Source organism: Amphiura filiformis, chromosome 13 (genome assembly GCF_039555335.1).
Source record: "Amphiura filiformis chromosome 13, Afil_fr2py, whole genome shotgun sequence".
NCBI classification, from domain to species: domain Eukaryota; kingdom Metazoa; phylum Echinodermata; class Ophiuroidea; order Amphilepidida; family Amphiuridae; genus Amphiura; species Amphiura filiformis.
The window spans coordinates 58,972,665-58,999,496 of record NC_092640.1 but is presented as its reverse complement, the minus strand read 5'-3'; the positions used below and the strand labels follow the sequence as shown (position 1 = coordinate 58,999,496).

Sequence of the window (26,832 nt, the reverse complement as noted above, 5' to 3'; positions counted from 1 at the left end):
ATGATCTCGATTTGCGTTCGCGTTTTCACAAATAACTAAATGTAATTGGATCGCACGCATCGCGTTTATTAATGAGGTTATGAGTTTGCCATAAAATTTGTATTATATCGCGAATTTCAAAAAATTCTAAATTAAATTATTTGATATCAGAAGGACATTCTTCGTATTCAGTATGCAATTTGATATGTCTGATGTGCTCTCATGTCCCACAAAAAATACTGTGCAAACGTTGTTATCCGATCCCTTTACAAGAATACTATCGATTTTATTTAGACATTGATGAGTGTGACTGTGACAAAGACAACTGTAATCCTGTAAATGGAACCTGCACAAACACCATTGGTAGCTTCACCTGCTCCTGTAAAGCTGGTTATGATGGGGATGGAATCATTTGTACAGGTAAATTAAGCCCTTGCCTTCCTGATGCCTTGCCTTCATTTTATTTTGTCATTTCATTTTTGTGTCAGGGGGCACTCTATCGCCTGTCCCCACCCGCTGGCAACGCTACTGACTTTAACCATGAAAATTGTAACTTATCATTTGCAGAGCTAAATGAATGTGGTAGTAATCCTTGCCTCAATGGTGAATGCATAGATCAAATCAATGCATTTGAATGTAACTGCAATGGGACTGGTTATGAAGGCAATTTCTGTCAAATTGGTGAGTATATCTTATCTATACGGCTCTATCGCACTGGAGATGTATTTGTATAAACTTCATTTGTTAGTCTTTAAAAGATTGTAGGGACCCGGGGTAGTATGATGAATATTAACGCCCAATTATTAAAGCCATCTGTGTTAAAAAAGAATGCTGCTATCATTTCCTTTAAGATATTGATGAGTGTGACCGTAGTACAGATGACTGTAATCCTGTAAATGGAACATGCACAAACACCATTGGTAGCTTCACCTGTTCCTGTAAAGCTGGTTATGATGGAGATGGAATCATTTGTACAGGTAAGTTAAGCAAAGCGTAGCGTGAATCATTTTAAAATCAAGTTTAAATGAGATTTTTCAAAAAGTTTACTTCGATTATAGGCCCAGTGCCCCACCCCATCCCACGTGTACTGGGTTAAAGTCTATACGTAAACCATTATTCTGATCAAGAACGGCAAAGGTGTGTAAAGTGAACCGTAAATTAAATGACATTCCCTCATTACCACTTCCCTGACGTTCATCGATTTTTAAAAGATAAATACTTAAACCACGAAAATTGTAACTTGTCCGTTGCAGAGCTAAACGAATGCGGTAGTAATCCTTGCCTTCATGGTGAATGCATGGATCGAATCAATACCTTTGAATGTAACTGCAATGGGACTGGCTATGAAGGGTTTTTCTGTCAAATTGGTGAGCATAACTAAAAATTATAAAATATGTTAATTGTTATGTACACAGCGCGGCATTCCGTCGTGTTGGATAGATGAACTTATTACAATCTTCATATGTCAGTATATAAAGTTTATATGATGCACGTCCAATTATTAAAGAAATCGGTGTTAAAGGTCATATATTGCTCGGACAACATCATATCATTGGCAAGCTAATATTATGAGGACAATGAAAATTACTCTTTTTTTGAGAAAATAAGACGTTTAAAATATATTATATTATATTATAATATAATATAATATATTTAAAATTGATATTCCGCAAAAAACCAACTTAAGCGATGAGTTGATTTGACCTCGAAAAAGTTGACGTCATGAAATGACTGTGCCTGCTTTGCGAGAAGGGACTATAAGCATTCTCAATGCACAGAACGTATACTGTTGTTGTTCACAGAAAAAAAACCCTCTGAATTAAGTATTACAAATTTAATGATTTTTAAACATATGGATAAAATCAGTCGCTTCTTTTTTTATACATTAGTAAATTTTGATATTACAATTCATATGTATATCAATATCATGAGAAATATTTGGGCTAAAAAATAAAATAATAATTTGAGCTTAGAATTTCAGCGTGATCAATCTGAGACTAGCATATAAACCGTGTTAAGTCCACAAACTCATGTATCTGATTTCCCTGTGCGATATTGCAATGCTATAGTTATTATAGTTTCAGTTGGATGATATATTACAAAGCAAACACATAGTAACAATACTGTGTGACGCTTTGTTTCCCAAATGAGAACAATAGTCTGCATATTGTTATGCAACATTGTTATGGTAAATAATAGTACAACTTATTGTTGCTAATGTCAAACTTGTCAAAGTGATCACACAAGTAAATGAGAGCATTATACAGTGTCCGCTTCATATACTTACGTCATCAGCCGCAGCCTTGAAAATTAATTTCGCTTCAAACGGGGGAAGAACACGTACGAGCCCGAACTTTACCCACACAATTTCTCTTTTTTAGGTGAAATACGCATAAAAAAATTGCAACGAGTGTCAACTTGTAATGTAATAATTATTCTCTTCGAATCGAGATAAACTTGTTTTTGCAATAGACCTGCCCTTTAACAAGAATACTCTGGATTTCATTTAGATATTGATGAGTGTGACCGTGACAAAGACAACTGTAATCCTGTAAATGGAACCTGCACAAACACCATTGGTAGCTTCACCTGCTCCTGTATAGCTGGTTATGACGGAGATGGAATCATTTGTACAGGTAAATTAAGCAAAGCGTGACTCATTTTAAAATCAATTTTACATGTGCGGATTTTTCAAATGTTACTTCGAGTGGAGGCAAATTAAGTGCCCTTGTACCCGTTTGACGTTTCGCCATTGGGTTAAATACAATTATATATATAAACTATAATTCTGCTAGACAACAACACATTACAAACTCGGACGTTTTGACGAAGGCATCAATCTGTGCTATGAAGCAAATGTGTGTAAATGAAACCCAAATTACCCTAACTTCCCCTATTCCACCTTCCCTGACGTTCATTGATTGTTACAGATACTTACACATGAAAATTGTAACTTGACCCTTGCAGAGCTAAATGAATGTGATAGTAATCCTTGCCTCTATGGTGAATGCGTGGATCAAATCAATGCCTTTGAATGTAACTGCAATGGGACTGGCTATGAAGGGTTTTTGTGTCACAAAGGTGAGCATTAAAACGCTGACATAAGTAGTGGCATTAGTATTCACAATTACACATAAGTTATAATTATACAGTTTTGGGTCATCAAGGGGTCATTTTTACAAATGTGTTTTTTTCGACCCACGAAAGCCTCTTAAAGCGCGCGAAAGTTGGTTCAAGTCCCAGAGTCCAGTTACACATCATTGTGGTTCGAGAACCACCCTTCTGGCGACGACACATTTGTCACCAACTTGACGTGGGGAAACAAGTAAAATGCAGACTAGACAGTACGCAGAGGGGTACAAAAACAGGAAATGTAGGCATTGGAAGTAGGTAAAGTTCGATACCCAAAATTGCCAGTTCCAAGGCTCACAGAAGTGTTGAACCTGCAAAAACAACACGGAGAAATGGCAATATAAAAGTACACTAGAACAAATGATGAAAATCACTGTGCACATAAACAGACACGATAAACCAAACAACCAGTGTAGGCACAAACACAGGCAAAATACGATGTCCACAAATTGCCAATTCCAGAGCCCACAGAAGTGTCAGGAAAACAGTACCAAAGTACACTGGACGAGATGCAAATCACTGTCTACATAGCAGACAAACAAAACCAAACAGACCAAAAACACCCACGTTTCTGCTCTAATGTAACATGGTAATGTTTATGACAACTATCGTGTCCGTGGTTTGTGGTTTTTGTGTAATATCATGCACAACCAAAAGAAGCAATTGAATATATGAATACAAAAGCCACCCAAGTCCATACGTTGGCCAAATTGAGTTAAGCATGGGAAAGTGTTGATATACATAGGCCTGTCATATGTTTGAAAGAACAACTCAAATTCATCCTCTGTGTCTATTGAGCATGTGAAAAATAGCATGTATGAATGAATCAACCCAAGTCCATGATTTGAGTCTTGTAACACATTGATTGAAATCCAGTATGTATAAAAGTCAACTTGTAACATCTTCATTGCTGGAGAGTGAAAAAAAATGGGTTTAATCAAGGAAAGTGTGTGGTTTATATTACATGGCAGAATGCTTATCAACATTATACATAACTGTGTGCTTTATTTTGTATTATCTTACTAGTGGTAATATCATTCCAACATTATTGTCTTTGTATATGATTCAAAAACCACCCAAGTCCAGAATTTAAAATGAACCCCACGAAGTCCCTGAAATGCTAATCGTCATACCTAATACAGTTTAACCCACCCATTTGCACGTACAACTTACCATATTGACCAGGTAAATCTAACTGAAGGAATTAAAATGATACACATGTTTTTTTCTCAAAATCACTGCCTATGGACTTGGGTGGGTTTTGGATTCATGTATTCAATTGTGTCTTTTGCCTTATTCAAGATAATATATTAATAAATGTCCTTGATTTCATACTAGATATCAATGAGTGCATCCTTGGCATAGATAATTGTAATCATGTAAATGGAACCTGCAAGAATACTATAGGTAGCTTTACCTGCTCCTGTAAATCAGGATACAATGGAGACGGAATCAACTGTACAGGTAAATTTATTCACCTGTTAACTATATAAACATATCAAAAAAAGTAACTAGCCCCCCTTAAATAATGACCATTATTCAAATAACGGGCAATTGTATTACAAATCTGTAAAATGCGTTGGAAGCAGAATTTATGTCTGTACATTTTGACACCTCATTTGTAGCAATTGACTAAATATTGACATCACAGCGTACATTTAATTCAATGTAACCCAAGAATTGAAAGTTGCAGTAAATTGTATACTGATTGATTTGTATTCAGTATAATGGAAGGAAATCTGTGTAATGATATCTGAGTGTTTTTGTATTGTTGTAAGCAACGTGGTAAGTGCAACTTTCAAATATGGACCTCACTACATTAAATTGACCGGTGTTTTATTGTTTTATGGGCTATCGTATCGTGAAAATGGCCATTATTTAAGGGGGGTTAGTTACTTTTTTTGAGATGTTTATATTGTGCGCGTACAATTACTTGTCCACGTACGTTTCATACGTTATTGTAATAGTGTGCTAAATTAGTTGGGACATGTATTCTACATTATAAATCATTTCAATTGTTAGTAAACTGAAAGATACATTTTGTTGTTGTTTCTCCCTTTGTGACATTTATATAAAGAGATATCATAACTTAATTGACAATACAGGCTGTATTAACATGATTTCCATCCGATTTCGATTGCCACATCAATATACCACATGATTTAACTATTTGTGGATTAATGTAATAACCAGTCTTAAAATAATGGAAGAATCAGACTTTTAATAAACCAATCATTTTTACAAAGCATAACAAGCTATTTTTGGTGATGGTGTAAATGCTCCCTAGGTTCGCAGCATAGCTGGCCTTCTACCCCCAAGGCAGCCAGAGATGGTCTCCTGTGGCCTGTTAAAATATAATCATGCCTAGGTTTCAATTTAAGCTTCTTGGCCTAGTAAGCTTAAGCCGAAGCTAAGCTTACATGCTAAGATTCGAGCCTACTAAGACGCCGTGACTATGTCTAATCAAGCTTGGCGTGCATACTAGTGAACGGGACGTGTTTACTCACCAAATAAGTAATTGAAGTAATAGGTAACAGAATGAACATTTGTAACAACGGCACAAGAGATATAGGCCGTACAAACGGCCACAAACAGCCACCGTTGTTGCGCAAAGAGCGTCGTGTGCATTAAGAATCGTTAAAATCACTTAGGGAAAATAGATTTAGTACGATACTTTGAACTAGGTCAAAGGGTACTACCTGTTTCTTCACAAATAGTTTTACCCAATCAGTACACAAATGTCTGTGTGCGGGATATATATTTCATATACAATACTAGAAATACACATACATAATGATATAAAGGTATGTAATCCCAAGAAATATCAACAAAAGAAAGGGATGTTTATTTCTTACTTAACATTTGCTCTTCCTTGTTTATTAGTTTGTAGCCATCTGAATTGTAAAAGGTTGACCAAAATATTTTGATTATAATATCTTTATTAAATGCCATACGGTCTTGTTCTATACGCATTATTTGTTTATAGCATGCACATCAGGGAAGTATGGTATAGAATGCCAGGAAACCTGCACATGTATAACAGGTGCGCTCTGCAGTCGTATAGATGGAATATGCACCTGTACACAGACATTCGAAGGACAAGTTTGCAATAAAGGTAATTATAAAATTTCCTTGGATCTTTTAAGTAACAGAATATAGCCTATAGTTTAAAGCATGTAAGTAAATATTTAACTCTTGATTTAGTAAACATGGTAAATACAGATCATATACATGGTTTGTGATGGACATGAATCCGAAGGGACAGCCCTCTTTATTGCAGCAGTAATATGGGGAGTAATAGAGGAGGCTAACCCATGGTAGTGTATAAAATGATATTAATGCTCATTGGTCAGGATATAGAAAGCAAACAACAAACACCAACCAGCACATGTATATATACATAATATCACATTTCTTGGGATAACATAAGAAGTTGCACGTAAAAGTCGCACTCAGAATAATTCATGCTATCCTAGATGATATGTGATACAGGATCATGTACGCCTCAGCTCCACTCCTACAAAAACGCTCGCAGAGTGCTGATCATACAAGATTAATGAAATAGGACAATATCTAATTTCTCTGCAGCTAACTTGAATGTTTCTTTGATGGTGAGTGAAACAACAGACAAGATTTTGGATGGCAGTAACATCACATTGACTTGCATTGTAAATCTGCCTAACATTGATATTGGTAATCAAGTCAAGTGGACATTTCCAGATAACAGTGTTATGTACGGAGGTCTTGATGGAGATGATAATGGTAAATACCAACTGAGCCTGGATAATATTCAGCCAACACCAAAATACAATGGTAATTACAGTTGCACTGCTGTGACTGCATTACAAAAACACGAAGTCTCAGAAGCCATAGATAGTGTTACCATTTATATAGAAGGTACGTGTCATAAATCTTAGCCCTTGGTAAACTATTTGATTTCGAATAATGTCACAAAATTCTTTAAAATACATCATTATTACGTATATATAAGTGAGGACATTATTCTATACTACATACAATGTGAGGACCGTCAATAAGGACAATTTTGATGTCTTCACACTTCTATGGTGCCAAGGTCACTGGGCTTTCTTGCCCTGCAGCCTTGATGTTTTTTGTTGATACTGTGCCCCACTATTAATAAAAACATCAAGGCCGCTGGGCCGGCAGGCCCGAGGTCGGAGACTCCCATACGACGACTAAACACTCCAAGTGAGTGCCAATATAGAACGGCCCCGCAAGGCAAGAAAGTCTAATGAACTTTCCACCATATACTATATATTCTACTTTTTTAAACTTTTACCACATAACTTCTCTCATTCTTCAAACTAATTTATAGTTTAAGCTTCTTGAATGTACACATATTTCGCGGTTAGTGGTTCTTTGTTACCATGCGGGGCAATCTAGTTGGATATCCAAATTTAGCGGTTAGTGGTTTAGCGATTACATGCGCTTAGTCTCCTATATAACCGGTTTCTGTCGTTCTTAAGAAATGGTTTGTAACAACGACTCCTGCAGGCCTGTAATTGACTGCCGTTTTTTGCTGTCATCGAACTTTGACCTATATGTTCTAAATTGTTCGCTGTACCATGTAGTCTAGTGCCACCCTGTCTTGGCTTTAGACACGCGTCTAATCACTGCACCTCGATGTTATTGATCGCCTTATGTGTTCTCTTTCCAGCCAATGACATTTGAGTCCAAATATATCAATACCCTAGTTTTTTGATTATATCTTTCATCTAGCTCCTGGCAGGATCATAACAGCTCCAGGACAAGCATTCGCTGAACTTCAGGGAGATGGTGTTTTCAACTGCACTGTTTATGGCAATACAGCACCTGCCATTACTTGGCATGGGCTTAATGATGAATCACTAGAAGACGTACCCGGAAAGATTGAAATCACTGAACCACTGATGACGACGTTATATAAGACCAGTCTTCTGCGCATTCTTAACATCACTCGTAATGATAACGGTACACATAAATGTATCGCCAATAATACAGCAACACAATATACTGAGTTTAATTCAGATAGTGGAGAATATCACATGTTTGTACTTGGTAAGATCAGGAAAGTGCCACTAAGTTTAACTTATTATATAAATGGGGAATTTCAGTTTATATGAGTATTCGAAGATCTTTGTCAGAAGTTCACAATAGCGGCAAAAGTATCAACTAGATTGTACTGTTCAGCTGTTTTTATACAAAATTAGCAAAATATCAAAGTTATCCAATCTTGACAGCATTTGTTATTTTATCAAAATAAGTAAAGGCCAAATGTTCATATCAAGCATTTCAAAATGACTTTAATTTTGAGAAAAGTATGCAACTTTCTTGAAGGTGTACGCATGATCGCGTTTAACGAGAAAATGTTAGACTTTGCTTTTACCATATCTTTTAAAATGTTATGAAAGTACAGGTTTTTGAAAGGATTATGACGAAAGGAATATTCAACTGTATTCCTCGGAATTTATGCGTACAATTATAAATTATAAATATTACAAGAATCTCGTTACTACTTTCTTAAATTGTTGTTTTTCAAAATATTGATTGAAATTGGTCAAAATTGTATGTTTTCGAATTTGTTCCAATTTCTGTGATATTTTGACAATGTAAATATAGTTGAGGATTTCTTATTTTGGTCATTCTTCCCCAATTCCGAATTACAGCGGAATTCCTTTCCAATATATATAATTTACTTTCAATTTTCCCGCCAAACGCGATCCTGCATGCATCTTTACGAAGTGCAAGCGTTCTTTTCTTCTTCATTTTTTGTCAAGAACCACCGGAGATAACTATTGACAGTGTAAAACCTGATAGTTCTGAGGGGATACTGCTGAAATGGACGATTACTTATGCCGGTAATCTAGAGGTTAACTGTACAATTGGATGCACAGAAGCAGGTGGAACTAGATTAACAACCGAGACAGGAAATTCAAACACTATGTATACCATGATGGGACTCACCCCATACACAGAATATATGGTAGATCTTCAATGTCACAACAAGGTTGGATCTAGCGATCTACGTGAACACCATTCCAATGTGAGAACCAACCAGTCTGGTGGGTACACATATTATCGTCTGGCTTAAAACTCTTGCTCGCTTTTATTGATTTCAGTGTCTTTATTTACACCTTCTTTACACCAGCCGCATTGGCGCAACCAACCCACCTATCCTTACTTGTTCACCCTTCACGCAAAAATACCCCCACAACTATTGTGAAGACAGAGATAAAAAGAATTAATCGCGTCTGACGTCATCTGACAATCAAATTCGAGCACGGTTTGTTTATAAGTGTCGTGATGATGACTTGCTGAACGCAGCGGGCGCCTTATTGTTAATTTTGCACCTTCAAACATACAAACCATCTCAAAAGTTAGCTCTTTATAGTAGGAAACTTCCTTTTGCGAAGGCACCATGTCAACAATGCCTAGAAAGTAAAGTAGGTAATGAGGATACGCATCCTGCACAAGAACAAATAAACACAATGGGGAACGATTGCTCGCTACAAGAGGAAACTGAATACTTGTGTTTATTTGTTGTCATGTTTAATTGTAACACTTTGGGTTGGTAAACTGTCCATTCTTTCTTATTAAATATATTCAGTTTCCTCTTGTAGCGAGCAATCGTTCCCCATTGTGTTTATTTGTTCTTGTGCAGGATGCGTATCCCCATTACCTACTTTACTTATAATTATACTGGGGAAACGATTAAGCATCAGTAATGATCTCCTTCACTTGCGTAACATTTGTTTGTTTGTATTGTATACCATGACTGCTATAACATTAGACCCAGCTTTAACGATTATTATGTTCTCAGAATCTCACATTTTTGACCAAAAATCACATTTTTGACCAAAAATCACATTTTTGACCAAAAATCACATTTTTGACCAAAAATCACATTTTTGACCAAAAATCACATTTTTGACCAAAAATCACATTTTTGACCAAAAAAAAACATTTTTGACCATGTTTTTGACCAAAAAAAGATTCTGAAAACATAATAATGATAAAATTGGATGTTTTTTTCACCCAATACAAAATTTATTGCTCTCGCTATGAGTTTATAAATATTGGAAAACCATCCAATTTTATATCACCGTTTATCAGTGGGAACTGGTAGCCTAATGGATAAGGCGTCCGTCCAGAGATCGGAAGGTCGTGGGTTCGATTCCCATGCCGGCACAATCCCTTGCTTTTTTTCAAATTGGGTTGTGTGGCGGTCGGGATTTGTGTTTATTTGTTGTCATGTTTAATTGTAACACTTTGGGTTGGTAAACTATTTTTCACAATTGGACAAAGTTTAAAATGTAGCCCCTTTAGATGATATTTGTCATATCCTTGGATGACCTCGATTTAATTTTTTACACATTCCGCTTATATGAAGGATTCCGCCCACCAAGTTTGAGCCCAATCGGATGAAGTTAGAAATTCAGGAAGTCATTTGCAGCAGTGAATTCTGGGTAGACATTATGGTGCATTGGGCAGGTAGCCAAACATGTTGAATTGTTCTAAGCTATCCAGAGATGCCCAGTACACATCTTTTTATTCACTTGTATTTGCTGCTTTATTTGTTATCCACTTGAGGTATTTTCCCGCTAGATAATCTTTGACTTCGAGGCGCCCTTCAAAAACTACCCCTTCAACAGCGTGCGCTCGGTACTATTGTTAGATTATAAACACATTCAGTGACGTACGTAGCCAGTGGGTGGGGTGGTCATCAAGTTCCGTCGTTACTTCCGTCGTCGGTACTCAACGGTCTCCGGGTTGTGTACCGACATTCTATATTAACAATCACTGGTTGGTACACGACAGTCTCCGAGTCGTGTGTACCGACAATCTATATCAACACAATTGGTCAACATTTGCGATATCCGAAATGCTGGCTGGTACATCATTGAAATCTACCGGGGTAGATATTGAAGCAGCAGATGTCCGAAGCAGCGGATGTTAATGACGTAACATGCTGTGACTAGAAAGTTTGAGTCCCCACTATGTTTCAACACAACTTTTTGTCGGAAAACGGCTTAAAACAAAGCTTTTGATTCTTTAAAAAAAATTTGTTCATTAGCAATGAGTTGTTTTGTACCCTTTTCGTATACATGGTATACATTTAGATTGCACGTGATAACCTGCTGCAAGTTTTGAGAGCCCTTCTCATGTTTAGCTAACTATAAAGTGTTGTGATTTTTGTATTCTAGCTCCTGGTGTTCCACAAAATGTACAAATAGAAGACCATTTGGACAACTCTGCTTATGTAAGTTGGGATGATCCGCTTGAGCCTAATGGTCCTATCGCATATTACAATATTACAGTAGATAGTGGAAATAATAGCCCTATCGTTAAAACATGTAAGTACATTTATTTTTTCTGAAATATTATCCACCAAAAACGTTGCAAACATAAAAAAGTATTTTTCTATAAAGCGCACCTCTGCTCCATTTTTTGAAATTTAGTCTCATTTGGAAAAGGTAACGGAGAACAGCGTTTGTTGACGATAAAAAAAGTAGTGATGTACTGTCTTACACTATATTTGGTTTATAATATATATGCTTTAAATCGACAGAAAGACTTCTTCTTGCATGTATACTCTCATGTTTACTATAAAGTCGATGATTAATGATTGACTACGAATACCTTGGTCCATAATCGCAATTATTTTAAAACGTTGTGGTGTTTTGTTAATGTAGCAAATCCAAAGTATTAAACTTACTTGCTGTTGATGTTAAAAATGAATGAACTTCTCTAGCCAGGTTTGGAAAATCATCGGATTATATGATGTGGTCAAAATTAATTTAAAAAATAGCAATTAATCAATTTATAGCATGCAAAATATTATTCAGGTGCTCTGAAATCTCCAAATGTTGCAGTTTCCTGTCATTCTATGACCCATCAAAACCCGTAGCATTAATAGATTTGTACAGTATTCAATTTGAAACTTCAGTATGGTTAACATTTGGTACGTAGTGAAAAATATAATGGAACGAAAAAAACCCTCAAGTGTTGAGTCTCCTCTGTCGATTTGATACGTTCTTTATGCGCTTTTATGTTGATAGAACTACAATTTGTAGAATGTTGTTTGCCGATACTATATTGTATTATCATAATATTTACATGACTTGTATCTTGTTTAACAATAACAGACAAGCAGTCACCAGTTTTAATCCATCATCTAGCCCCCGGAACAGAATATACAGTGTTTGTAAGAGGGGTAAACATAGAAAATGACAATGTTTTACTCGGAGAATCCGCAGAGGGTGTACATTTCAAAAAGGCGGAACTACGTAAGTGTAAATAAATAACACCTAAGTCACTATTAGCATGATTAGTGCACTGCCAGACCAAAAATAAACAATTAGAAAACTAGTAGAAGACCTTCTAGAAACACTGATCTCAGCAACATCTCCCATACCATCACCCACTGAGAAAGGAACCAGTTGGTTCCGAAATATTTGGGAAAATAACCTGGTGAGTGCAGTTGAATGTTTGTATAGAAAACTTTGGATGTTCCCCGGGATCGAGGCCTGTCCATAAACTTATATTCCCAGATATTACCTACAAATGATAGGAAGCGCACCAATGTTTAAGAAATGAGTTGCTACGTGTGACTTCTCAGTGTCATGGCAAGATAGTCCAACAACTGGGTGTTGGTGTTGGAAACAAGTCGTCGGCAGAATGCTCACTATCGTAAGTGTACTTTGGACAATTTTACAGGAAGAGCATATTTGTGTTTTGTGTAGCCGTTTGTTTCCAAGTAGCCATAAAATGATACGCAATTTATTTTGAATACTATAAACTATATATTGTGATTTAGATGTCGTAAGTGTCGCATACCATAGCTTTGCACTCAAATAGAAATGAGTGTAGAGTGCAACACTATCGTATGTGCCACATACGATAGTGTTGTACTCAAATGGGTTAGGTGTTTCCGTTTGTCATGACTTCGATTCCAGTAGCGTAGTATTGGCTCAAAAGTCCAGTATTTGTCATTTTATGTCAACTTATTTTGGCACATAATATTTACAGTAGCAAGACACCTTTTGCCCTGATGTTATTTCTCAAGATTTATTACTGAATCTAAAAATAAAAACACCGGATTTATCGTCTCTATTACGGAGCTACGAACTTGGCCAGCTTGGTAACAATGCCTACAGCCGTCAGCGTCACAGTCAGTGATGTGTAAGAGACTGTTTTGCACTTACGATGTTTAGCATTCCGTGATTTTGTTGTTTAGATCCAATAAAGTAGCGTATGTGTGGCACATACGATGGTCTTGCAGCAGATGAAAAACAAAATTAGCGTGCAAGACTATCGTAAGTGCCACATACAATAGTCTTGCAGGCATGAAAAAATTGCATTACGCTTACGATATTTTATTATGATTTTATTATTTATGAAAAAATAATTAAGTAATTTTGAAATTTAACTTTTGAAACCTGGTATAAAATATGTGTTTTTACACGACCTTCCATAATTTGTCAACAAATTGGCCAAAATGTCGCTTCCGATCACGGTTGTTTGATGTGATCATTTATTAATTTTTCAAACAAAACATCCTGTACAACACAATTTTTAGGCTTAAACAGTTTAAAAAGCCGTATTATACTAATGTATACAGATGCTTTTGAGTCATTTTCAACTTTAATTTCCCCTTATTTACAACATTATTCACTTTCACAGCATTTTTAAAGCTTTTTTGGATATAAAATGTATCTATTTATTACAAGATTGGTGGCGCTATTTAGATACTGGAAATTACTCTTTCAGGCTTTTAATAAAAATAATTCCTTTTATTTTTTTGATGTAATATGTTTATAAAATTTCTTTGTTGTTTGTTTCACCTATTCCATCTGTTTAAATGGCAGTATTGATTACCTACCCCTTGCAAATTAAGAAATATAATTTATGATAAATAGCGCCATCTATAGTTTGCATTTTCTTAATAATGAAGCCAATTCTATATACATCGAACAACCGTGCGATAGTGTAGCACTTTGCCGACGAAGTATATCATTACCAACCGAGACAAAAGGTTATCCTACTTTTGTCACATAATGAGGAAAGAGGACATTGAACAGCTTCTTATCCTCATTCAGCTTAATACACTGACTTAAAAATATAATTATTATCACTTGGCACTAACATATTTGTCGCTACAATATGTTAAATGACAGATTTGGACAATTTTATAATTTTCCAACGTCACGTATGACATTGCTGCCACGGTTCTGTACTAAGTTGTAATACTTTACTTTTGGACGTACCAAGCGGTCCTATACGCCGTAGAAGTGACGTGATAATCGGATTAATTACCATAGCAATAGATGAATACAATTTTTGAATAGACCGCCCTGCACTACAAGCAGATTGCACTAATCACCTGTGTATGTCAGCAAACATAGAGTGATTACAATACCGCTCTTTTCAAAGATACTTATCTTACAGGTGCGAGTGATCAGCCTTTCTTTGACATCTATGGTTCAATGCATCGGTACCGCGTGAACGTTGTAGTGAATGGCGGTATTGTCAAAATTGTATTCATCTATTGCTATGGTAGTTAATCCGATTAACTACGTCACTTCTACGGCGTATCGACATTATCGATACGCTTTTATTTGTCTCGGCTCGTGGTATCAAACATAAATCTTGAACGTAATATTTTGTTATATAGCTCCTTCTGCTCCAGTCGGTGCACAAGCTGTAAAAAATTCAGAGAATTGCACGATTTCATGGATGGAACCGGCATTTCCACGTGGAGACATTTTAGGGTACACGGTAAGATTAAACACCTTCGAGATCCATTTTTATCAATAATAGACTGGCGTGTACTCTTCGGTGTGGTGGCTAGCTCAGCGCTTAAAACACATTTTACATACTTTGCAGATACATTATGTGATCAGACCACGCACAGATCTTTGTACGGGTGTGGGAGAACCTGATGGGGGTGGTGCATATGAAGGTATACAGGAATTGGAGTTTCAAGTATCAAAAGATGACCTTCAGAAATTTTCTAGATATGACTTTGAAGTGAGTGCAAGGACTTCAGCAGGAGAAGGAGATACAACAAAGGCCTCTGCATTATACTGTGCTACAAATCCAGGAGGTAAATTCAAATTATAAAGTCACAAAAAACCTCAAAATATGCAATATTTGATACCTCCTCGCTTTTTTGTGTTCAAATGGATTGTAATAACCCCATTCAAACGGACGGTGCCTGTAGCATACCGCATGTAGCAACTGTCAACATTTGACAAACAAATAGAAGATATAAGCACCTGATGGAACGCAATTGTGGAGTGAAATATTATTGTAAACTTAGTATAAGTCAGCATGGTCAGAGGTAACGTAATACTAGTAAGTGTTGTTATGTCATAGGAAGAAAGTAGTGTGTCACGCCACACTCCTTGTTAATATTATATTATTTTGTTTTATAGCCAAAATTTGACTGATAAATAGTTGTTATAAATTTATTTTCCGTGGCAAAGTTTATTCGTCAATATTATCATATTATTAATCTATTGTAACATCTACAGGCGAAACTCCACCATCTCTAGCTGGTCCAGACCCACTCGATCCTAAGGATATAACCTCTACCACGTTCAAAGTGGTAATTGGGTCAGTTTCAAGCAGAACTGGAAGTGCTGGGTGAGCTATAGCGTCATTTTGTTTGCATTATTTTTGCTTGTTTAATAACTTGTTGCTTCATGACCTTATTTTCCAAGATTAATAATGACATTGGCTACATTATGGGGTTCAACAAATGAGAAACTGAATACATATCCGCTTCGTTTCTAAACAATATACTGAAAACTGAGAACTGAAAAGATAAAAAGAGCCTAAGAATATACATGGATGACTGGCGGTTTATTCCGTTAAACACAAATGAACATAACTAGACATAGTGACGCTGTAAAAGTATGATACCCAAGCGGTGCGATATCTAAACGTGTGTACAACACTCAAAGAAACATTTGATCAATGCGCAAGCCAGCTCCATCTATTGGGCATTCCAAAAAATAAGTACACACCCTCTGTAGAGTAAATTTTCAATAAAAGAAATGTTTGGATTTCCAGGTTTGCTTCCTGAAAACGACTGGAATTCCAGCTGTGCTAAAGGTTGGAAATGCAATTGTTCTAAATTGTTTGTATTTAGACACTTCGAGAGTCTGGATTTCCAGCAATTGTAACTGGTCAAAAAGTTTGGAAATACAAACTCCTCTATAGGGGGTGGGCGTCTATTTTCTGGAATATCCCATTATCAATATTAGACTCAGCTCTGATTTTCAAATGTTATCCATGGAGATTGTACAATGATTCTTTTGACTCGATTCGACTCAAGAAATTACTAGAAATGACTCGCCTCGACTCGACAATGAAATGACTTGACTCTTTACAGCTCTGCCAATGACATCATTCTCCCTGGTTGTTACTTTTAGGTGCTATGAAGTTGTAGTGATTAGATTGGACGAAGATGAAGAATTTCCAATTGATCCCGCAGATTTCCCTGATTTCCTTGATTGGGACACGTGTAATACAAAGACTGGCTGTGCATATTCAGCTATAGTTTTGAATGAGTAGGTTGATAACGTAGTAGACAATTTAATTATTTTAACCCAAAGGTAATCTTACGGAATCATTTAATTGGGTCCAAAACTTAAAAAGATAAATGCGATTTTATGGTAGTTGGCTTTTCGGAGCCCAACCACCCTAGCTGAACCGGCGGTTTAGCCGTGTTCAATTGTTTTAAACAATAGAAACTAGGCCCATCTATCGGAGTGCCGCCGGTTAACCGGCGGTTGGGTTTCGAAGCCATCTCTAAAGAAAAATCTGAGTGTTTTCTTCGCTGCAAAACAACACAGAAGGTATGATATTGTTACGCCAACATAAAGAAGTACACCTAAGTAGAAATGTCTTGTATGTTTTCTTAGTCAATTATTTTGTGTGCCAGTTTGTGGGCAAACTAATTTAATCAGTGGGTGGTTTTTCGCAAATGGGCAGGTTAAGAACATAAAGAAGTACATCTAAGTAGAAATGTCTTGTTTGTTTTCTTATTATTTTGTGTGCCAGTTTGTGGGCAAACTAATTTAATCAGTGGGTGGTTTCAGGCAAATGAACAGGTTATGAATACTGGATGAGCAAAATACTATTATAGGTGGGCAGCCTTTTTGGGCCGTGGATAACAGAAAGTAAAAATGCAAATGTGTACAAAACTCCATAACAGAGATTTTAAACAAGTTCTCTCAACAAAATGTTTGACTTACTTGATATTTCATCCCACATCCGTGGGATTTCATCAGAAAGTGAGGTGGAGCGGTAAACACCTAGTCATGTGACCCACGGGGTAACCCGCGGTCACATGACTTGATGATCGGTGTGTATATGCCAGATAGCACATGTCTCCCTTTGTCTTGTGTACAAAACTCCCATAATTTCAAATTGCTTAACTTGTTTTCATTTTAATTCCTGCTTGAAAGGAGTAAATTAAAAGAATTGAACGGACAAATCACCATTGGATCAGAAGAAACAACAACGTGTAATGATGAGAATGCTTTACCCGCTGGATGCAGCAGACGCCGACGAGCACCAGCCGAGAATCGAGGAGCTTATAATGGTGAATTACAGCCTGGTACATCATACACTGCATTCATTAGAGCTTATATACCAATCGGTGATGGACAGGTTAGTACATCATACACTGCATTCACTACGACAGCTTATATACCAATGTACATCATACACTGTATTCACTAGAACTTATATACCAATTGGTGATAGACAGGTTAGTACACCATACACTGCATTCACTAGAGCTTATATACCAATTGGTGATGGACAGGTTAGTACATCATACACTGCATTCACTAGAGCTTATATACCAATTGGTGATGGACAGGTTAGTACATCATACACTGCATTCACTAGAGCTTATATACCAATTGGTGATAGACAGGTTAGTACATCATACACTGTATTCACTAGAGCTTATATACCAATTGGTGATAGACAGGTTAGTACATCATACACTGCATTCACTAGAGCTTATATACCAATTGGTGATAGACAGGTTAGTACATCATACACTGCATTCACTAGAGCTTATATACCATTTGGTGATGGACAGGTTAGTACATCATACACTGCATTCACTACGACAGCTTATATACCAATGTACATCATACACTGTATTCACTAGAACTTATATACCAATTGGTGATAGACAGGTTAGTACACCATACACTGCATTCACTAGAGCTTATACCAATTGGTGATAGACAGGTTAGTACATCATACACTGCATTCACTAGAGCTTATATACCAATTGGAGATGGACAGGTTAGTACATCATACACTGCATTCACTAGAGCTTATATACCAATTGGGGATGGACAGGTTAGTACATCATACACTGCATTCACTAGAGCTTATACCAATTGGTGATAGACAGGTTAGTACACCATACACTGCATTCACTAGAGCTTATACACCAATTGGGGATGGACAGGTTAGTACATCATGCACTGCATTCACTAGAGCTTATATACCAATTGGGGATGGACAGGTTAGTACATCATACACTGCATTCACTAGAGCTTATATACCAATTGGTGATAGACATGTTAGTACATCATACACTGCATTCACTAGAGCTTATATACCAATTGGAGATGGACAGGTTAGTACATCATACACTGCATTCACTAGAGCTTATATACCAATTGGGGATGGACAGGTTAGTACATCATACACTGCATTCACTAGAGCTTATACCAATTGGTGATAGACAGGTTAGTGCACCATACACTGCATTCACTAGAGCTTATACACCAATTGGGGATGGACAGGTTAGTACATCATATACTGCATTCACTAGAGCTTATATACCAATTGGTGATGGACAGGTTAGTACATCATACACTGCATTCACTAGAGCTTACATACCAACTGGGGATGGACAGATTAGTACATACACTGCATTCACTAGAGCTTATATACGCTTGCTTTTGAGCCACATTTGGTTCTAGTTTGTCCAAGTATTTCCCTATTTATTATTATTTTGGTCGGACCACAAAATCCTACATGTTTTGGGAGCGTTTTTTATCCTTGATATATCAGCTTTAAATTTATTTTTTTTTGCTTCCTCAAAATAAATAAAAATATAAAGGGTCCGCAGGATATTTATGTCAGGTTACGACAATCAAATTATTTTTTTAGGTCTAATGTGTTGTTGTTCCTATGTCCAAAGGCTTATCATAGCGCCGCATGTAATCGATCACTGCAAATCTTCATAAATTGCGACCGGTCACTACAAATCGTGCTCAATTTTGATAAATCACAGGAACTTTGCAAAAATTGTTTCAAATTTTGATCAATTTCCAAAGGTCGGCAGATATCACGACAAAATCTGTTAAAACACTGCAAAATTCTGCAAAATGGTGATAAATGAGCAGACTAATGCTGCTAAATATGTGCGATTACCATTTCCCCCATGTGACACGAAGCCTTCTGATATTTTGTTCCTCACCTCACCTCACCTCACCTAGGCTGTTTCATCCTCTGTAGTATGAAGCCCTCTTTAAGAATCTTCCATTTCTGTCTGTCTTGCGCATCCCTTGCCCATGTGGTGCCTCTATATGCTGTTAAGTCGTCTCGCCATCTTCGTCTTTGCCTTCCTCTTCTACGCTTTCCTGTTCTTGGTTGCCACTCGGTGACTCTTTTTGTCCATCTGTTGTCGTTTTTTCTTGACACATGTCCTGCCCATCTCCATTTTGCTTCACCGATCCTTTCCATGATGTCTTTGACTCAGTTTTATTTCTTATGTCACTGTTTCTGATTTTGTCGCGTATAGTTATGTTCAGCATACGTCTTTCCATGGCTCGTTGTGTCGTGGTGAGTTTATGTTCCAGATCTTTAGTTGTCGACCAGGTTTCAGCGCCGTAGGTCATGGTGGGTAACACACATTGATCGTACATGCGCCTCCTCAATGTCATTGGTAGCTTTTTATCACAAAGGATGTCTTTGTACCTGCCAAAACAACACCAGCCAGCCTTGATTCTCAGTAAGACTTCCTCTCTTGTGTTGTCCTCCATTTTGACTGTCTTGCCCAGATACTTGTAACTATCTACTTTCTCAATCGGTTCATTGTCAATTTCAATGGACTCTGTAGTGTCAAAGTTGGTCATGTATTTCGTTTTCCCTTTATGTATTTTTAATCCAATTTTCCTGCTCTCAGTGTTCAAACTATTTAGCTGAACTTCCAAGTCTTTTACTGATGGTGATGTAAGGGCTACATCATCTGCAAACCTCAGGTCAGTTAACCATTCTCCATCGATGTTGATACCTCTTTCGTCTAAATCTAGTTGTTTGAAAATTTGTTCCATGGCAGCTGTGAATATTTTTGGAGAGATTGTGTCCCCTTGCCTTACTCCCCTCTTTATGTGGATAGGCTTGGAGACATCCTTATCTATGTGGATTGTAGCTGTGGCGTTTGTGTAAATGTCCTCCAGAATCTTAACATACCCTTCGTTGACTCCAATCCTTCTTAAGGCTGCAAATAAGTCACTGTGTTCCACCGAATCAAAAGCTTTCTCGTAATCTATATAGCCAATACAAAGCTTCAGCTGATACTCATTTGCTTTCTCAATCAGTTGGTTCAAAGCATGTAGATGATCAGTTGTTGAAAAGCCCTCTCTGAAGCCTGCCTGCTCTCTAGGTTGATTTTCATCCAAGATTCTCTTGATTCTATTCTGAATGATTCGTGTGAAAATTTTATATGCATGTGATAGCAGACTAATTGGTCGGTAGTTTTTGATATCCTCTTTATCTCCTTTCTTATGTAGAAGAATAATCTTAGCTTCCTTCCAGGCTGCTGGTATCTTCTTTTCTGTCAATATTTGGTTGTATGGTCTTGTTAATTGAGTGATGATTTCCGCACCTCCTATCTTATACACGTCACTGGATATGTCATCAGTGCCAGGTGCTTTGTTGTCTTTCATTTGTTTTACTGCTGTCTCTACTTCTTTAACAGTTACATTTGGTATGTCTGTTTGATCTGGAGACAAGAAGTTTGGTTTACTTTGGTTAGAATGAGAGCTATATAGGTCTTGGTAAAACTCTGCACAGATGTTGAGTATTTCTTCTCTACTAGATGTAGGAATACCATTTTTGTCTTTCATCTGGCTGATTCTAGTTTTCTTACTGTTCATTTTGGAGATTTGTTTTGGTCCTTTACCACTTTCTAGGATGGACTCAATTTGTTCTCTTCGTTTTCTTCTACTTCTCTGACGCCTCTTCTTTCTAACTTCCTTCACAGTTTCCTTGTACTCTACTTTCTGAGTAGTAGTTTTGTCTATGATTTCTCTGAGTATCTTTCTTTTAATATCTAGCTCCTCAATCTCAATATCTTCTTTGGTTTTTGGTTTCTTTGTTCTTTCTTGTGGTGCTATCTCTTCAGCAGCCTCTGTCACTGTGCTGGATATAAGTGTAGATCTTACGTCTATATCCATATCATCCATATCCAGTGCTGTGAATCGATTCTTGAGTGCAAGTTGAAATTCTTCCTCCTTTCTTTCAGCCGCATTATATTAAGTTTGCTCTTTTTAGCATTCTTGATGAATTTGAGTCTCGCCAGTTTTTTGTTCAATAGTATCTTAGCTCTAATCATCCTGTGATCGCTGCCAATGTCCACATTCGTGATCACTTCACAATTCTGTAGTATGCCTCTCTGGCTACTTAGTACAAAATCAATCTGATTCCTGATCTTTCCTCCTGGGCTTTCCCATGTCCAATATCTGTTTTCTTTCTTTTTGAAGAAAGTGTTGGCAATAACCAGGTTTTGTTGTGTAGCATATTCAAGTAGCATCTCTCCTCTTCTGTTTCTTTCGCCAATTCCATACCTTCCCATGATTGATTCCTCTCCGGATTGACGTCTACCTATCTTGGCGTTGAAATCTCCCATTACTATGGTGTAGGTCGCTCTACTTTCTTCCATCGCCTTACTCACATCCTCATACATTTCTTCTACTGCTTCATCCTCATATTCGCTGGTAGGTGCATACACTTGCACTACACATAGGTGATTGTTTGCTGTCAGTTGTACATTAAGTGAAACAACTCTATTTGAGTAGTATTTTATTTCTCTTATATAGTCTTTGAATTTTGGATGGATCATGAATCCAATTCCTTTCGCATTCCTGTTGTCCTCAGTTTTTCCATGATTATAAAGCCATGCTCCTCCTTTTAATTCTTCAATCCCCTCTCCAGCACGCTTTGTCTCTGACAGTCCTATAATGTCCCACTTGAGATCTCTTAGTTCATCTATAAGTGATTCCAGAGATTCTTCAGTCCTTAAAGTTCTGGTATTATATGTACATATATTAATACTTCTTTGTCCACTCATATGGCTCTCATCAATCTTGCAGCGTCCTTGCGGCTTTGGCTGCAAAACGTCATACGAAGTGTTGGCTTCCGAGTCATGACTGGGCAATCTGCAACCATCTTTTCTCTGGTGGTTGCGCCCGTTTTGGCCTTGGGCATTACGGCCTCTTTTTACTTTCACTTCCATATCGATTCTTAAAGGGTTTTAGCCATATACTGACGCGCTGGCTGGGCGAGTTGTCAGTAGAGGTTGAAGTCCGGTTACCTCACCCTTAGTCTCACGATGGATGCAGACAAAGCAGTGTGCTGCAGTCATCTAGGCTACTCAATAACCTATCCGGCTACAGTCCACTACCCCCAGAGCCCCGTCTGTTAACTCAGAAAAAGTTCTGAGCCGTAACAGGTGATACGCGATTGACATGCAATCTTCGAGAACGTGGGGTTGGGTAACTACAGAGAGGCGATTAGGGACAGGTGGGCTGATGGTAATGCCATCTGTACCTACAACCTTTATCCTATAGTAAGAAATAGCAAAGCAAGCAAAGAGGGAAGGAAGCATGCAGAAGAAGGTTAAGAGCGTGCAGTAGGAAAAAGGGGAGAAAAGAATAGGAGCAAAGCAGGAGGTTGAAGTAGCGCATCATATAGTCTATTCTACGTTCCTACGAGAACGTAATTCCAGAATAGTTAATTTCGCAATGTGATCTTGCACAAACAGAAAGATTGTGGTTCAGCAGCGACGGATCTCTGAGTGACGCTCAGTTATGCTTCAGGTTTACTATTGGTACACGAATGAACAACGAATACAATTGAAAATGACTTGCTAAAATGTCTAACATATTTCCTTTCTTAGGTAGAACACATCTCAAGCCCTCCAATTGATGTTGTGACAACAGATAGTAAGTTGTTTTCTTTATTAATTTATCATTAGCCAAAAAAGCATTTTTTTCTAGAGCATTTCGTGTTAGTATAAGGTTTAGGGATGGATAATGTTAGGGTTAGCATTAGGGTTAGTATTAAGGATAGAGTTAGGCTCGGATAAATGTTAGGATTAGAGTTATGGTCAGTATAATTATATGCTATAGAAGTTGGTAACAAATCGGGCTTAGCATTAATGATCCTGAAAAAGAACTTGTTGTGGATGGGACTCGAACCCACGACTTCCCGGTCAGATCTCGTGCGCGCTAACCAACTGCGCCACCACGGCATGTGGTGAATCCATTCGAGTTTTGCCATCCTAAGCGTTCGAAAGGTAATACCGCCCTCACCAGGTGATTAACAAGTGATACGAAAGCACTCGGAAATAGGCATTTTGGCAATTTTGCGAGAGAGTGAGTGCTTTACTTAACCTGGTGATTTCATGTTACAAAGAAATTATATTTGCGAAAGAAGTTTACATATAGAAAGCAAACACGTAGAAGAATAATTATAATGTCGTAAAAGAATTATGATTACAATTATTCATCTACGTGTTTGCATTCTACATTAAAAGGTTATATGATCTACCACAATCGACCAGTAGCATAAATTACAGATTTTCCTGAGGGTAACCAAGAAAAACTGTTTAACTGGCAAAACAATAAAAACTTGCTCTGTTGCCAGGATATTCTGTAGGTGTGGTGGCAATTGCAGGTGGTGTGACGGTGGCTATTTTGGTTTGCATAATCATTATGGTTGTGTGTCTGGTTTGTGGACGGAGAAAACGAAACCAACCTCCTGGATTCATACCAGATGGCGCTCAACGTGGCAGGGATAATACCGCATTAGAAATGGTAGGTGGATTATAGGTAAAAAAAGAGAATGAACAAATAATATGTGATTAGAGGCCCTGACTGAACGTGGTTGGTTATCGTTTGCATGTTATGGAATCTAAATAAAACAAACTACCGGGAATCACAAATTTGACACACGTATGTGGCGGCCAGGGAGGAGGGAGTGGGCACAATTTCCTCACAGAAAATTTTCAGGGGATACAATGGGGATGGCAATGGGTAGACGAAAGACAAACATTTGTCAAATGAGGACAACAATTGGCTTTGTCCCCTCACACTGAAATAAGGCATTAAAGTTGCTCTAGACAATGAACTTATTCCAATTAGGTGTGAGTCGGGGCGGGGTGTAAGCCCGGTTTGTGTAATTTGGGACATGTGTAAAAAATACAGATATGCCAAAGAAAATCAGGTTTGAAAAAAAATCGTGCTTACTCTATCTCATGATTTGATATGTACGCATAAAAGCATTGCAGGGAAACAAAAGTATCTCACAATATAGGTATTAAGGTGTAATTTATTATCGTCGACAATGAGACAAGCCTACTCTTTACAGAAAAAAATATCCATGGTTGGAGGCAGAACGTTTCGAATGACCTACGCAGTCTGCCTTAACCTCCATTCAATGGTGTCTTAGCTTGCTAGCGTTTTGACACATCGTGACGAATGCTAACGCAATAGAGCTAATCATATTATTGGAAATTGTTGGTCAGTTAGTAAAGCAGTGTCTCACAAGTGATAACCATCATGTACATTAAGAAAAAGTAGATGTCAACACTATCCAAAAATATCCGTCTTGCATTCTGCAATGCTCATTTTAATACAAACATTTGAACACATACCCATATCTACCAATTTGTTGCCTTTCGAGTGAGCAAGAACATTATTTCTTCTTGCTTTCTTTGTGCAGTGAATAATTCTATTTTAATATCTTTGTGAAATGAGTGCAGGTAATAACATTATCTTTGGTGCTTAATGCAATCAAGCTTGTAAACAATCACTTGTATTTTTTAGCGTTCTGACCTGTCATATGCGTCACACACATTACATATCGCGGATCATCACAACATCATTCATGCACATCAAGCATTGCAGAAACCCCTCCATCCTCAAGATTTATTGCTGGACATGCCAGTGGAAGCGAGAAATCTTCTTGGGAAATTTCTTGGGATAGCTTGCTTCTTGGGAAAACAATTCTTGGACAAGGGAACTTTGGAGAAGTTCGTGAAGGCGTCGTATGGAAAAATGAGATGGCTATTAAGGTAGCAGTGAAGTCTTTGAAAGGTATACTCATTGCTTTTATAAATAGTTTATATACCATACGTTACCCCTGCCTTGAATTTTACTCTTCCACCTCATTTAACTTAAATTCCCCTGCCCTATGTAGTGAGAATGTCAATTTGGCAAACAAAATGCATAGAGTTACTTAAAAGAACTACATGACTGTACAGGGTTTTATCTTATGTAAATCATCGACCCGTCATTTTTGTGGTTACTTCAGGGATACAGGCACTGTTTGACGAAATGAGTAAAATTCTCGAAGGCACTTGTAATGTAATGGAGAAGTGTTTACATTTTCAAAGCATTCTTCGCTTAATTTTGTGATTTTTTAACTTGGTCCTCGTCATCAATGCACAATCATTTATATAATGTTAACATCAAAATTTATTTCACTTTTAATGTCCTTATTTTGTTAGGAATAATTATAGTTAAATACGAAAAGAACAGCATACTGCGAGTTAAGACACAATCATATGTGTCGAAATATTAGGTAATAAACTATATATTAGGTTGGGTAATAATGCCACTTATTTGAACGTATTTTTTGTAATACTTCGAATTTAATTATGATCTTATTATTGTTAAACTGTTTTGATTTTCAGAAGGTGCGTCATTGACGGAGGAAAAGAACTTCATGTTTGAATTTGGTACAATGACCAAAATTGGCAGTCATCCCAATATTGTTTCGTTGATTGGAGCATGTAGACATGGAGGTATGTTTTATCAGCGTACCATAGGCGTAGCCTAGACTCTTTCAGAAGGGGGGGGGGGGACAAGGCAAATTTGCAGGGGGAAACCTTTGACGCCAATGGTCAAAAATGGGCTGAAAATGAGAAAAAGGCCTCTCACATGGGGGGGGGGGAGGAAGGGCAAGACTTCTCACAGGGAGGCAGCTACCACCCCATCCCCCCCCCGGCTACGCCACTGCAGCGTACCACACTACTCACAAAACACACTTCTGATATTTGTGAGTAAGATTTCTTTGAATTATTTTACCAAATTATGTACACAATATTTCACCCATATGAAATCAGTATCTTTGAAAAGAGCGGCATTGCATTCAAGCTATGATTGCAGATATACACAGGTGATGAGTGTAACCTGCTTGTAGTGCAGGGCGATATATTCAAAAATTGTTTAAACCTATTGCTATATTCCTGTTACATCATCACTTCTACCGCGAATGGTAATTAATCCTGTTACATCACTACTTCTACGGCGAATAAGAGTGCCAGAAGTATAATTGAAAGCGTATAACCATAAAAAACTCATGTGGCATTAGCAGGGAGGAACAATA

At 37.4% G+C, this 26,832-nt stretch overlaps 1 protein-coding gene across 1 annotated transcript in view; it reads left to right on the top strand.

The window, feature by feature from the left end:
* Window positions 1-26,248, top strand: part of LOC140168584 (uncharacterized) — an 81,829-nt gene extending 55,581 nt beyond the window's left edge. Inside the window, exons 13-34 of the mRNA XM_072191984.1 lie at window positions 274-399; window positions 547-660; window positions 831-956; window positions 1,233-1,346; window positions 2,490-2,615; window positions 2,947-3,060; window positions 4,450-4,575; window positions 6,098-6,226; window positions 6,700-7,008; window positions 7,852-8,169; window positions 8,889-9,173; window positions 11,316-11,465; window positions 12,258-12,398; window positions 14,786-14,889; window positions 14,998-15,217; window positions 15,648-15,759; window positions 16,551-16,688; window positions 17,589-17,793; window positions 23,339-23,384; window positions 24,088-24,257; window positions 25,269-25,538; window positions 26,138-26,248. Coding sequence (XP_072048085.1) covers window positions 274-399; window positions 547-660; window positions 831-956; window positions 1,233-1,346; window positions 2,490-2,615; window positions 2,947-3,060; window positions 4,450-4,575; window positions 6,098-6,226; window positions 6,700-7,008; window positions 7,852-8,169; window positions 8,889-9,173; window positions 11,316-11,465; window positions 12,258-12,398; window positions 14,786-14,889; window positions 14,998-15,217; window positions 15,648-15,759; window positions 16,551-16,688; window positions 17,589-17,793; window positions 23,339-23,384; window positions 24,088-24,257; window positions 25,269-25,520 — 3,425 coding nt within the window. The 3' untranslated portion in view covers window positions 25,521-25,538; window positions 26,138-26,248. The remainder of the gene's footprint in view (window positions 1-273; window positions 400-546; window positions 661-830; window positions 957-1,232; window positions 1,347-2,489; window positions 2,616-2,946; window positions 3,061-4,449; window positions 4,576-6,097; window positions 6,227-6,699; window positions 7,009-7,851; window positions 8,170-8,888; window positions 9,174-11,315; window positions 11,466-12,257; window positions 12,399-14,785; window positions 14,890-14,997; window positions 15,218-15,647; window positions 15,760-16,550; window positions 16,689-17,588; window positions 17,794-23,338; window positions 23,385-24,087; window positions 24,258-25,268; window positions 25,539-26,137) is intronic.
* Window positions 26,249-26,832: the final 584 nt, after the last annotated feature.